Here is a 14,569-nt window from a genome sequence, read left to right as displayed (position 1 = left end):
AGGTTACTGGGGCGCAAGAGAAAAAATAGATCTTTTGGAAAATGTACTTTGTATACAGCAATACCATCGGGTCAAAAAGGCAACTCTAAGTGGTACACTGAATCTGCCTACATTTAGGTCACTATGCCATTCCTTTGGGATGAAAGAGAGGCTTAAGGACCGTCAGAAGCCGATACATTGGCTGGGAGGAATTAAGGAGGTGTAAGTCTAGAGAGAGCACTAGGGCAAATTGCAGAGCTCTTCTCCGAGACATTTCACAGTGTTTTGATCACTGGAACATTCAGCAAAGAGAAATTGTCTGTGTCATGCACCTCAGCCTGCAGAAGCTCATATTGCTGAGATGCAATACTGGGATACAGGGAAAAGAAAACATCTTGCAAAATAAGTTGACCAAGAGACCTGGTATTGCAGAGCGAGTCGCAACAGGCAATTGCAAGGGATGTAGTATTGCAACAGATGAAATACCACACCTTTTGGCTTTGTTCAGTTTAGGCTATCCATACTACGTCTCTCCTGTTTAGGCAATGACTTGTTAAAAACAGGCCTTTGGTGACTGGACAGCCTACTTTTAGGAACCTGATGCTTTTGAATGCTACCAAAACAGCCAGCAAGTTTGAAGGGACATCCAGTTTACATGCTAAAATGCTGGGAGACAGATTTCTAAAGGATCTAACTCTAGTCCAGTTTCTTCTGCTACAGCAGTCATTCCAGTCTTTTACACCTTCAGTTCTGGCTAAGCACGTACCTATCAGCAGGCCCATGTAGTTAATATGGTTGCACACCTCATACGACATCTACCTGGAAGGGATTAGAGCCAAAGAAATTCTTACAATCAGAGGTGTAAAATCTAGTTGCTCAAATGCATTCTTCTGCATGATGTCCTAGGTGCTGCCAGCAGCGAAACACAAGCTTTTAGACACCTCATATACTAGAGGCAATGCAGTAATCCTCTTTGGTTTTGCTAGCATTTCAGGACTGAACTGGAACTTCACAGCCAGTTTCCTCTCTGGCAGAAGGGAAATCTTGGAAAAGACTGGATCCAAAGCCATTCTTCTAGTAAGGACATGTTTGGAAACACAAGGCAGTCATGGCTAACTTGAGAACTGATGCTTAGAATTCTAGATCAGATGGATGGTTGCTCATAGGTTGACTTTTCCTCTTCAGATACTGACACTAGATTATAATTTTCTCAGATATTGTTCTCCAGAATTACTCACATAATAATTTTAACCTGGACGATTTTATTTGCTCTGATATCTTTGCTATTTCTGGATTGTCAAGGGATGAACATGACATATGAGCCTACAGAAGCAGCAAAAATTAGAGGTAAGTTTTGGCCTCTTCAGTGGTAAATGAGAAAGAACAAGTGGACAAAAAGCATGGAGTTCATTGACAGTGTTCTATTTCGTTTGTTTGTTTAGGGTTTTGTGGTTAGGTTTGCTGTGGATTTTTTGCCTCTGTACAGAACTAAACAGAACTTAAGATTGGGTTTGTGGTATTCAGGCTTGTTAGAATTCCAAAGTACTGGCCTCTGAAGACCCTCTAGTAATTACATTGTATCTTGGTAGAGGCTAGGACAGGTGGTAAATTTTTTCATTTAAATATAATGGGAAAGGATATTTGAAAGCATTTGGAGCCAGCCAAAGGGAATGTTAAACTTTTCTTGGTTCAAGTACAAATAGATGAGTTGTATGTGCTGAGATCTAACATTAAATATCTTTCTGCATAGTTTTGTAAAGGAAATTAAACCTTTATTTCAAAACTTCAACTTCTGGAGCAGTAATAAAGAATTCTTTCGCAATGATACATACGCTCTATCTGACATTGAGACTTGAGCCTCTGCCAATTTTAAATTGTGTTTCTAAACATTAATTTAACAGTTGGACACTTCATGTCATAACAGAAAGTTTTGACAACTTTCCAGACTAGCTCCATGGTCTGGAAAACGTTGTGCTCAAATGACAAAAGGTTGGATTTGGAGTTTATTTTTCCCTTTCTCTCATTTCAGCATTTAGAAAAGATGTCACTGCACTTCAGCTGAAGCACACAATGCTGAAAAATGAACCTCAATATGGTGTTAGCTATTGTGTTTTTCTGAGTGATCAAACATTCAGAGGATACACAACTTTTTCCCCAGGAGTGCCTTGAAGAGCAGATGATGCCTGATAAACACACGATGCTCATCTATGAAGCAAGACTGTTGTTGCCATTAATAAAAAACATCTCTACAAGCCAAATGCTTACCACGAGAGCTTTTGGCACAAGCAGCACTGGGACACTCAGTACAGTGGAGTTTTGGATCCTCTGCTCCTAGGTCTAGGATGGCCCAAATTAATTCTGCCCACTTGGCTGTGTTTACACTCAGATGTGGATATGATTAAATGAATGTTCACATTCAACAACCCATTGCTTGGTGTCCCCTTGTTTTGGGGTTTAGATTTTCTTTGTCTAAACACTGAATATGCACACCAGTGCAAGAGAGGGAAAGACACGAAGCAGCAGATTTTGGGTTCCAAATTTGGAACTGGGAATGATGAGGAAATGGCAGTGAAGTAAGTTGGCCCTGGGAATTAGCTCTCTGGCATTTACTACACATCTCCATTACATTTGATCACTCTTGTTTGGGTCATTGTCTTCAATGACTGCTAGCTAGAGAGAAAATAGCGTCTTGCAGAACAAAGTGCAGTGAATTTGGCACTATCCTGCTGTTCCTGCTAACAAACAGCAAAGAACATGCACCACCAGGCTTTTTGTTCCAATAAAGGAGTTTGAGAACAGGTTTCAGGATTGCCAAAAAAGTGATCAGTTTATGTTTGTGACATCATTTTCAGTTGATATAAATAGATGACCTGAGAACTTTCAAATAGAATGTATAGACTTGCAATCAGATGTTCAACTCAAAAATCTGATCATGTCTCTTCACCAGACTTTCATAAGCCCTCTCTTACCAGAGAGAAATATCCTTCACTTCACAACCACACCTTACTCATGTCATTGCCCTTGGCAGTGTGCACACTTATGAAAAATTGTCAAGGATGAAGCAGAGGAGAAATAGAACTTCATCAAAAATCTCAGACAAACACCTTGAGATCTCACTAAGAATTGCAGCTGCCACCATCAAGCCCACCTGACGCGTTAGTTTCACAGCAACAAGGTCATACGTCCTACTGATTTTATTCCTCGCTTTTTTAAAAGTTTAAAAAAATATATATTAAAAATAAAATGTTTTGCTACTTCAATAGTAATGATATTATATGTTTTATGAGGGTTGCTCTGAAAGTAATGCCTCCTGTTTTATTACATTAGCTTATGATGTATGAGGCAAATGGTGGTGGTATGGCAGTAGAGGTTGAACATTCACACCAATATTCTGTTACATGTTGCTGTCATATGACAGATGGCAGCAGATGGGCACTCTGACAAAATGGTGCCTGGCATGGAAGTGCCTACAAAGCAAAAGGGTGTCATTGAATTCCTCCACATGGAAAAAAAACCCATTCATTGATACTTTCTCAATGCTTTTGGAGACCAAACAGTGGGTGCGAGCACAGTGAGGTAGTGAGTGGTGCGTTTCAGCAGTGGCAACAGTGATAGTAGTTCACAGTCTTCACCCCACTGGTGAAGATTGCTGTGAGCACAGCAAACAGGCTCTTGTTCATCACTGGTGAAAATGCACAGCTGATGGCGGTGGCTATGCTGAGAAAGAGTGTTTTGGGAGTTTCCTTTACCAAATAGTGTTACTGTGCTCTTTGTATTGGTTGCAGTTTCTACAGAAATAAATAGGAGGTATTACTTTTGGAGCAACTGTATGTTCAGCCCAAGACAATTCTTCTTTGCTCAGTGTGGCCCAGGCAGGCCAAGAGGTTGGATATTCATGTTCTATCTATTCTGCCATTCCAATCCTTTGAGAACACAAGCCAATCTTGCCACTCTCAGAGCTTTTCTCTCTGGCTAGCTTTTCAACCTCTTTAATCTTGGTTTGCTCCTCCTTCCCATTCCTAAAACTGTTCCTTTCTCCTGGAGAGTACACTGAGACGGCAGAGATGGGCTGGCTGGGAGCCTTAGTGATTTCAATAGTCCAGTACCCAACAAACCAGGAATGCAAAGGCCAAATCCCTCCAAATTGGTGGCTCATGCTTGGAGAAACTGATCTCAGGAGAGCTAGTGATGAAGAAAATGAGAATGGTGCTCACTCCTGCTCACCAATAAATGCTTTGCTTTTCACTGGGGATTTTGCTACTTTCATAATACAAGTTGATAGCCTTCAGCTCTCAGCTACTAAGTTTCAGGTTAAAAACAAATAAACATTGGGAAAGGATGGTTACTGTTTAGCTTGGATCAGTGACATGGTCTATGGCATTGCTCTGCACAGCAGGGATACAGGTGGACTGAAGGCAGGAGCAGCTGGGGATGAAGCAGATGCTCTGCAAGCCAACAATGGCCCTAAAGATAATCTTTGATGGAATATTACTTCCTTGTAACACCTAAGTTGTTTTCTTTTCTAAGCCATAGGAAATCTACAATCTGCCTATGGCTTAGAAAAGAGAATTCATTTCCATAAGTGATTAGTAAAGTATTCTTGTTTCAGAGCTGTAGTGCATGAAAAAGCCACCCTATGGAGTACAGAGTGCTTAAAGATACATCCATAAAGACTCTGTATATTTAGTGTACACATGACCTTGAAATGGATCTTGAAAATCTCCTTCCTATTATACACCACATTAAAACAAACAGGCTTCTCCTTCCTATTATACACCATATTAAAACAAGCAGGCTTAATTTAGGAAAACTGGTATTAATTTTTGACATACTAACCTGGCCAGTAGTACATGAAAACATTCTTTTTTTCTTTCATCATTGTGACCCACAAAGGCTCCGATCCATTCCACCAGAGAGGTAGGAGGCTTTCTTTATTCACACCAATATCGAAAGAAACATTCATCTTCTGGTCCCACATGTAGTTTCCAATCATCTGATGAACCTCACAGTGGCGACCTTTGGGGAGGGAGAATAAAAAGAGCACCGTCAGACCTACATTCTCCAGCAGAAAGATGCCACCAGCAACACACCCCTGTTACCACCTGCTCACTCAGCAAGTCAGCTGAAAAGATGCCTCTGAAAGGATAAATGGTATGGAAAGAATGTGTAGTTAGGTCAGCTGGAATCTGCCAACTTTTAAGGACCTGTGGTCAGAAGGGACTCTCCCAGCTCAAACAACTCACTGTAGCAGCAGCCACAGAGGTGCCATGTGTTGGGCTGAGCTCTGGCTTCTCTGCATACAACATCTGCCAGGTCCGAGACTATTTTAAGACATCTGCCCACATGCAGCCTCAGTACCGCAGTACGTAACAGGAAAGGATAGAAATGTGATCTAGAATTCTAGAAGGAATTTCAGGAAACTCACATTTGTCCTCTGCTTCATCTAGTGCGTGCATTGCTCAGTGCTGGTACTTAAGACAACAGAGTAACAGTTCTCAGAACACAGGAAAAAATAATAAAGAGCAAGGCCGCCATCCTTCAAGTGGCCTAAAAGTTGCACATTGGCAAGGAGAGAGGGAATCGGGCAGGACACAGCCTGCGCAAGCAGCCCTCTCCATCCTCCATGCTGTCCCACTAAACCAAGTACTCGCTTCCTTGGGGCTCTTTTTGTCACCAGAACCAGCCAAGAGGCCCCCTGCTCCTGGCACATACCTTAGCTGCAAGTCGCAGACCCACAGAAGGTCCAGATGTGCAACCAGGGTGGGGCCCTTCCAGCCTATTTGTTTGAAGGATCCCTCTCTCCTCTTTGAAATAATCCATGGTCCACATTGGATTTCCTCATACAAGTCAGAAATAGGCTAAAACCTTTACATACTACTTTAATTTCCATTACTGTTTGCTGGTACTGTTGTGGTTTTTAAAAACATGAACATGCTTTGTTCTTAACTCTTGGACAGCACTCATTGCATTAGATATTTTTAAGCCCTCTTACTGCACACTGGGAGTACTTGGGCAGCTTTCTATTACAAGACACTAGTATGTATTGGTTGAAAGCTGCCTTATCGCTGTCAGAAGAGAAGATACAGTACAGTAAGAGTTAATCTGCAAGTGAGCTAATAAAAATGGAAAAATAAACGTTAGAGATTAAGTTGTACTGGAAGATAATGATTTCCTCATCTTAAAAAGCAACAACTAACATATCTGTGAGGCACCACCATCATTACCTGGTGACTCATGGCATTTCAAGGATCCAGATTACAGACATTGATTACCGTGAGAACAAGCGCGGTGAGCAGAACTGGAATAACCTCAGTATGCTTGTTTTAAAAAAGCAGAGGACTCTGTATATTTAGTGTACACGTGACCTTGAAATGGATCTTGAAAATCTCCTTCCTATTATACACCACATTAAAACAAACAGGCTTCTCCTTTCTATTATACACCATGTTAAAACAAACAGGCTTAATTTAGGAAAACTGGTGGACTGGAGGGGAAGTAATCTGTCCTCCTCAGGCTGCCAAGAACTTACTTCACTGTAAATCTAAAAAAAACACCAGTAGGAAGCCTCTGTAGTGCCTCAAAAATGAAAGTTTCTACTTAGAGGACAGCCTCGTCTCTTCTGCTCCTTGAAGCCCACATACTCCCAGCCATATATCAACCTGCAGAGCCAGCAACTGCTGCCGGCCCCAGAAACCTGCAGGTTGGGCTGAAGCTGGGAGGTCACGCATCTGTTTGATGCACAGTACAGCTTTCATAGAAAAACAATGAGCTCCAGCTGCTACTGATGTCAGCCCCCTATAGGATTTGAGGTCTACTGTCAGTTGGCTCACCTCTTTAAGGAACAGAGCAGAGATTGTTCTTTGTAGCGTTGTTGCAAAGTTTCATTATGTGTGTGCAGCAATACAGAGGACAGTATCCTGAACACCACATTAGATGAGTTAATTCTTCTATAGACTCCAGCTCTTTTTACACAAAAAAGATACTTACAAGATTGTAAGGCAGCAATTTTCAGTGTTTTAAGAGAAATGTGATTCAGTTGCTGTTTTGGAAGCATCTGCAGTGCATGCCAGACTCCAAAGTACTTCTATATGCTGCTAGTTGTGCTCCTGGAGAACCTCTACAGCAACAAATAATTGCAATACACACACAATATAAAGCATGGAAAGATTCAAACTAATCTTATTTAAGGGGTGATATAAATATTTTTCAAGTTTACAGACTTACAGGGCCAAGAGGGAACACCAGATGAGCAGACAGGACCATGTAACACTACGCAGAGACATTCTGCTTGCCTGGAGATGGTGTCCCAGGCAGACCTCAGATTTCCTTGGAAGACATCAGTAGCCAACTAATCAATCTCTCCCTTGCATTGTTCATCCCAATGTTCATCATCAAGAAATGCCATTCAAAAAGCATGCCTGCTCTCTAATTTGATTTTTGCCCTGTGTTAATCTTTAGCCATGGCACTTTCATGCCTCACTCACTAGATTAAAAAGCCTTGCAATAGCTAGGATTTCTATTCTGAAGACACTTATACATGGAATTAAGGTCATTTCTCAAATTTATTTTGAGCCACATGTGCAGCCCAAGTTTTTTTTTTTACATCCTTTGCTGTAATTTATTTCCCCCAGCCTGAGAAAATGACCTCTGGTGATCCCTCTTTTTAACAATTGTCAAAATAGTAACGTGTTGTTACGTGGTCACCATAGCATGCTGAGTTTATTATTGATTCCATTACTGCTACTTTCCTCTGTATTCAAATATTAACTTTAGAGTTTCAGAAGAAGGAACAGGGCAAAACTCAAATACAGTGGACAGATGTCATGAGTTAAAGTCACTGCAGTTGCAGTAAAAGAACAACCCTTCCTCAATTAACAGAGAAAAAGAAAAAACATACAGTTCCTAGAACTTGACATACAAGAAGTTCACACCAAAAGACACAAAAATCTGCTATGTGCAGCATTTATTTATTTATTTCTAGAGGGGATTAATTGATCTGCAACTCCTGTGCCTCAGCAGCCTCAGATTTAAGCAGTTTGTGGATTGGAGCACAGCACTGTGCAGAGCTGCTGGCTGCACCATTAGAGAGGGATATATTTTAATGTAGCAAGCTCAAAAGAAAAAAAAAACAAAACAAAACCAAAAACATAAAAACTAGGCTCTTCAAAATTCTCTTATCTTTGGCTTGTGTAAGAGCTGCTTAGGTGAAGAACAAAAGATGTTCTCGTGCTTTCTGGGACCAAGCTGGAGCTCAGGTTCTGTTTAACCTGACAGCAGAAACAAGACATCCACTGAAACCTTCACCAGCAAAAATGAGAGCCAGGTCATTTGAGTACTGCAGTACTAACCACTACACCAGTGTATGTAGCTCTGCAGTTTGAAAGCGAGAGAAAGAGTAGGTTCCAAAGTGAAACATACTTTCTCAGCTCCCAGAAAGTGCTGTGGTGGGGTAGTGGCTGTGTTCACATTTTGCTGGTGTTGGCCACATTCCCTGCTTACAGAACTTAAAGGGCACACTCGCAGTGGTGACAGTTAATAATTAAGCATGGCAATCCCTATCCTCCATCTGTGCTGGACAGCCATGACTTGCGCTGCCTGGAGAAGGCACCAGATAGGGCTCCCTGCAGGTACTGTGTGGATGTTAGGCCTGCAGTGCCATGCTGTAAGCCAGGAGACCACCACAGGATAAATGTGCATGTGAGGGTGAGCAGTTCTGCATGGCACACCAGCAGCACAGTGTACAACAGGATGGGCTGTACTGGCAGGAAAATGGGAGTACATTGAGCTATGGCAGTGGAACAGCTCTGTAAAGACCATGGACATCAACATGGGATTCAGAAGACCTGAGATGCCCTCTGCTCCACCTCCTCCTCTATCTCATATGATCCATGGGGTTTTGCAGCCTCCTTGCAAGAACAGACATCTCAGAAGAGAGGCATGGAAGCTGCTCATCCACTGCTTTCCGTGCACCCATTTCCACCATCAGGATCTCTATCCACTATGCTGCCTATAGAGGCCAAGAGGCCCACAGCCCCTCACAGCCACCAGAAAGGCTTGCATTTGTTGTTGGGATCTCAGAAAATGAATCCTGTCCCTGTCTCCAGCTCAGGCACAGTGCTGATGTTTACACCAGCTGCAGATGGTGCAGGCCTAGCCTCAGCCATGCCAGAGGGACTGCAGAGCTGGGGTGCCCCAGCAGGACCAACTGCCTGTGTCTGCCTCTAAAACTCTGCAATGTAAGCAACTCTTCTCCTGAGAAAGGGCATGCACAGCTCCCCATATGACTCCTATTGTGAATGGAGACCTCAGATTTTCCATTTACTTTGGCAGGAAACCTCCCAGCAGAACCATGCCAAGACAGAGAAAGGGAAGCACTAAGCACTTTCCATAGGATAAGATCCTGAGGTGGCTTGTGATCTTAACTCCTTTCTTTGCAAAACAAAACACAGGGTGTGACTGAGTCTTTTGGATGGGCAAATCTGCGTTCCTTCTTCCCTCTGTGGCCAAACCCACTTCTAGTCCTGCAGAGCTCCTTCCAACAAAGCATCATTGATATTTTTTGCCTATTTCACCACTTATGTGATGCTTTCCATCACTAACCCAACCCCGCTTCTCCCCAGTGGGTATATTTGCATATACTTGGATTGCAGACCATGTGAGCACAACAACTGTCTTCCAGCTTACTCAGTGATAGCAGATTTATAAAGTCAAAGATTCTAGTTTACACAATTTCAGGGTGCCATTAAATTTGTAGAAGGGGATCAAGTATCTAGAGAGCTTTTGTCACTTTTATAAAATTTGCCTTGAAAACTTCTTGCTCTAAGGCATCATTTTTTCTATAGTATTTTTATTCACAGCTTTGGTCACTGATTCAAAGGGTATTTGCCCACAACAAGGATATTTCTGTTGCCAGAATGCCTTCCTGCCTGTGCTAATTTCTTGTCTGCAATCACAGAACTCTGTGATAGTAGAAAAAAAAGAAAAAAGGAAAAAAACCTATCAAGCTGCAATATCAGATATGGAGAATGGTAAATTAGGACATCAGGTAGGATGTAGATTAGCAGCAGAAGAATTAGGGGAAGAACTAATTTAGTATAAGGAGGATCAACATGGAATAGTATTGTCTTAGGATGACTCAAATTTGAGGATTAGCAGTAAAGATTTTCTTCTCTTTACTCTCCTCTATATAATGAGCAGTCCCACCTCTGGCAGGGCTCTATGGCTTATTGCACTTAACAGCCCAAACCTCTGGCCTGGTCACATTTCAGCCTGGTGGTTGTCATCCTACCCCATCGTTCCCTGAATGCATCAGTTTTAGCAACTCATAATCCTCCATTTCACCACCATAGGTTTTCAATTAGCTTTCCCATCACTGCCATGCAGTGTGGCATGATCATAGAAAGTCATCTCCACTCCACACTTCTCAACATTTAACAGCTCTTTCACCAAGACTCTGTGTACTGCATTACCTAAGCTGTGTGCTCTTTCTCCCACTGCAGCTAGTAAGTATTGCCAGCAAAATGGGGTGTGTTTCATGTTGCTTGTTAGTGCTTTTTAGATCCATGCCTCTTCATCATCAGTTTATGGTTAGACCATCTTTTGCTAAAGCTCAGAGAACTCTCCCTTGGTAGACTGATGGTTAGTCTTGGTAATCCTGAAGGTCTTTTCCAACCTAAATGCTTCTCTGTTTTGAACCACCCCCCTCCATATGCATAAAGCTCACACAGACACTTGGTGAAGGGCAAAGCACAGAAAGGAGAGACCTTGTTCATGAGAATGGAAGGAGAAAGAAGGAAACACATCTCAGCTGCAGTATCTCATGCCTAGGCTCTCAGTGAGCCCAGAGTAGGGCTGCGAGCTTGCCTGTGTGGATGTGGTTCCTCACAGGCTAGTGAATGCACAGGGAAAGAAGGGACAGAGTGCTCAGAGTGAGAGGTGGGATGTAAGGAGCAAATAGGGCTGTGAATGTGCAGATGTTTCTCAAGCTGATTTACTGAATATAAGCCTATGGATTATGAAAGTGCACTTAGAAATGCTAAGATACAGCAACTTGAAGGTTGCTCGTGATACAGCAGCTCAGGCAAGACATACAGATTAGACTGACCTTGTAGTCCCTGATTTCTGAGAACAAACTAGTAACCTTTAAGTCCTGCATGTGCCAGTTTCTAAGGGAAGAAAAGTCAGTTACAGGCACCCCCACAAATTGCAGTGTCCGATGTGAGATCAGATTGGACATGGCTGGACAGCATACAGCTTCACCCCCACCAGCAGCACTATGTCTACCTTCTGCCTCAGCACCTCCTAAACCTGATAAAAAGGGTATGGGTGGACAGCACCTTGACATCAGCCAGTAATGTGTCCTCACAGCCCAGAAAGCCAACTGTATCCTGGGCTGCATCAACAGAAGTCAGCAGGTCAGGGAGGTGATCCTGCCCCTTTGCTCTGCACTGGGAGACCTCACCTGAAGTAATGCGTCCAGATAGGGGGGTTCTCATACAGGAGAGTTGTGGATGTGTTGGAGCACATCCAGAGGAGGGCCACAGAAATAATCCAAGGGATGGAGCACCTCCTTATGAAGAAGGGCTGAGAGAGCTGGGGCTGTGCAGCACAGAGAAGAGAAGGCTCTAGGGAGACTTGAGAGTAGCCTTTTAGTATCTAAAGGGGGTCTCTAAGAAGGAAGGGGACAGGCTCTTTAGCAGGGTCTGCTGTGACAGGACATGGGGAAATGGTTTCACACTAAAAGAGGGGAGATTTGGATTGGATATAAGGAAGAAGTGTTTTACACTAAGGGTGGTGAGGCACTGGCACAGGTTGCCCAGAGAAGTAGTTAATGGCCCATCCCTAGAGACAGCCAAGGTCAGGCAGGAGGGGCTCTGAGCTCCTGATGGAGCTGTAGGTGTCCCTGTTCAGTGCAGGGGGTTGACCAGATGGCCTTTAGAGGTCCCTTCCAACTCAAAAGATTCTATGATTCTATGAAACATACACCTACACTCCGAGTGCTCAGGAACAGTCTCAGATCTTCCTCTGGGCTTGTTTGTCACCTAAACCCAGTCCTCATTTCTTGCTGACTGTTTAACAGTGCTGTGGCTCATGCACCACGAATGTTAATTACTGTTTGCAGGTTATTTCTATTTGCATGGAGAGCCATGTCATAAAGGTCAGGAGACTTCAGACAGTGTGTGAGACAGAGCTCTATCTCATGACTTCATACTAGAAACTGGTACCCTAGAACATGACAAGTCTGGTAGGCATGCTTCATTGCCTAAAACAAAACCCCTTTGTGAGTACTAAACCCTTCAAAGGGTTGATGATGGACTTCACTCTGCACACATGCATTTAACCGGTGTGATGACAAATTGTGGTAAGGAGAGAAAGCAGCTGCTCCCTGTTTCCCTTAGTGACTTCATCCACAGGCTTTTCACAAACAAGAAGTGTAATGCATACACCTAAATGAAATGCTCCACAGTGGAGTGGCAGACTTAAATTAACAGTTTTCAACTTCTATATATTTTTTTTTAATTCATAGTTGAAATGAGCACTGATAGGCATTCCTCTCAAGACGGGGAGGAGAGAGTTAAGCGGTTTCAAAACAAGCTGGGCACCACTGATGTCAGGTCCTGTCTTACAATGGCATCTCTTTGCCCTCCCAGCAAGCAGCATACAGACTGCTGGGCTGAGCATTGTTCTGCAGGCAGCAGAAGATACCACCAACCCAGGAGGAATTGGACTTCCTCACTGTTCCCAGATAGCTGAAAGGCCCTGTTTGTCAGATCACCACAGAGAAAGGATCTGATCTGAAACTCCAGAAAAACTTTTCTGGCTGTTTATGTACTTAGATTTTGGCTCCAGGATGCCTTTATCCAATAGGGATGGTGCAGCTGCACCCTGCATCTTCCTAGTGCCTCTGTCCCCCCCCCTCACTACACATGCCTTTTTATTGACTGAAAGCTGAGCAGCCCCGTGCTCACTGCTTTCCGCTTATTTCTGCGTTTAGAGCGCAGCAGGCAAGGCGAGGAGCCCTGCATCGCTGTAAAACCCTCTCTGAGCAGCGTTCCCGGCTCGGGACCGCTCTGGTTATCCTCTCACCTACAGCAGCAGCACTAAGCTGCGTACCTTCAGGCTCCCGGCTAACAGCACGACGGGGCACTCACAAGTCCTGTATACGGAAAGGTAGGCGACACACCCTCTGCCTCTGCGCGGAGCATCGCGGCAGCAAATCACTCACCTGTCATCAGCGTGTAGTAGTTGGGGTAGGAGAGGCTGGGGAAGTCGGGGGTCATGTAGTCCACCTTCACTCCCATGCCGATGATGTCCCGAAAGCCCGGCAGGGACTCCAGCTCCGCGTCGTCGATGTAGTCGAAGCGGAAACCGTCGAGGAGGAAAAGCAACAGCTTGCGACGGGCAGAGGCGACAGCGAGGAGGGCGACGAAGACGAAGATCGCGCGGATCCCCATGGCGGGCTGAGCGGCGAGGGCTGTGCGGCGGGGCCGGACCTGGCACCGCTCTCTTCCACCCGCTTTAAAGCTACAGCCGCGCGTTAATTGCGAGCGGATGATGGACTGCCGGGCCGCCGTATGGGCGGGGGGTCAGCGAGCGGAGCACCGACAGGGACGGTCCTCGGCGTGCTGCGGGATTGAGCAGCTCCTCGTGCTTTAATAGGAGAAGTCAGCCTTCGGCCTTGAGAGCGCAGCGTTTTGCTTGGCTGTCGGTACCGCTGTTAGGGGTAAGAGCTGGGCGGTGCCAAGTTTCACATTAATGAAGAGTTGTTTGCGCCTTGATCGCAGGGTCCTCCTCCCGTCCGCACAGAAGTGCCGATGTCTCCGCATCCCGGCTTTCCCGCAGCGCAGGACGTTGCCTCCCATTGACCCCGCTTACGTCGGGCTGATCCAAGCCCTGCTGGATGAGCAGCCTGCCTCCCCTTTGCCCTGCTCTGAACCACCCGCACCTGTGCAAGGGCTGAGCACAAAGCACCGGGTGGCGGCACCCCGAGCCAGGGCAAGGTTCTTTGCATTTCTTCACTCAGCATTTATAGCTGTTACCATCTTGGCAACTTTAGGCCTCTCTGTATTCTCGTTTATCTTATCTTGCCTGGCTTTACTTTTGTCCATCTCTTGGCAAAACAGCAGCTCTTAGCAGAACTGTGCCAGACCCATGCAACCACATTGCAGCCCAGGTCAGACAGCAGCTCTGGGGCTGCCAGCACATTCCGTGTCTAGGAGAAGGACAGAGAGGCACACAGATCGCTGCCACCAGGCTTGCTCTGCTGGGATGACAGCAGGTCCTGTGCCCCAGCCCTCTCCTGGAGCAGACAGTGCCAAGGCCAGCAAGGCACAGCACCTTACTCCAGCCAGGGCTACTGGGCTCCCAGACTTCCTGCAGCTCAGGGCCAGACCCTCTCTGAAGCAGGCTACCTGTGAAAACACCACCTACTTAGGCTTTTCCTCGTGCACAAGAATCTTCCAATTTGTCAGGCTGAGAGAGATGCCACAGCTCTCCAGATGTATGAGCACTCCAGTGAAACACAGCACAGCCAGCCCCAAATGCCAGGCACAAGTAGCTTGGCATGCTGCAAGTAAACACATGATTCAAA

The 14,569-nt window shown here is 44.8% G+C and overlaps 1 protein-coding gene across 4 annotated transcripts in view; it reads right to left on the bottom strand.

The window, feature by feature from the left end:
• ENPP6 (ectonucleotide pyrophosphatase/phosphodiesterase 6) overlaps positions 1-13,636 on the bottom strand; it is a 206,197-nt gene extending 192,561 nt beyond the window's left edge. For all 4 annotated transcript variants that reach the window (XM_048942106.1, XM_048942108.1, XM_048942110.1 and 1 more), the window contains exons 1-2: positions 13,205-13,636; positions 4,816-4,995 (exon numbers count right to left, since the gene is read on the bottom strand). In XM_048942106.1, the coding sequence (XP_048798063.1) occupies positions 4,816-4,995; positions 13,205-13,433 (409 nt within the window). In that variant the 5' untranslated portion in view covers positions 13,434-13,636. The remainder of the gene's footprint in view (positions 1-4,815; positions 4,996-13,204) is intronic.
• Between the last annotated feature and the right edge of the window lie 933 nt (positions 13,637-14,569).

This window comes from Lagopus muta, chromosome 4, assembly GCF_023343835.1.
Source record: "Lagopus muta isolate bLagMut1 chromosome 4, bLagMut1 primary, whole genome shotgun sequence".
Classification (NCBI taxonomy): Eukaryota; Metazoa; Chordata; class Aves; order Galliformes; family Phasianidae; genus Lagopus; species Lagopus muta.
The sequence above is the reverse complement of the archived record's forward strand: the minus strand, read 5'-3'. Positions and strand labels throughout refer to the sequence as shown.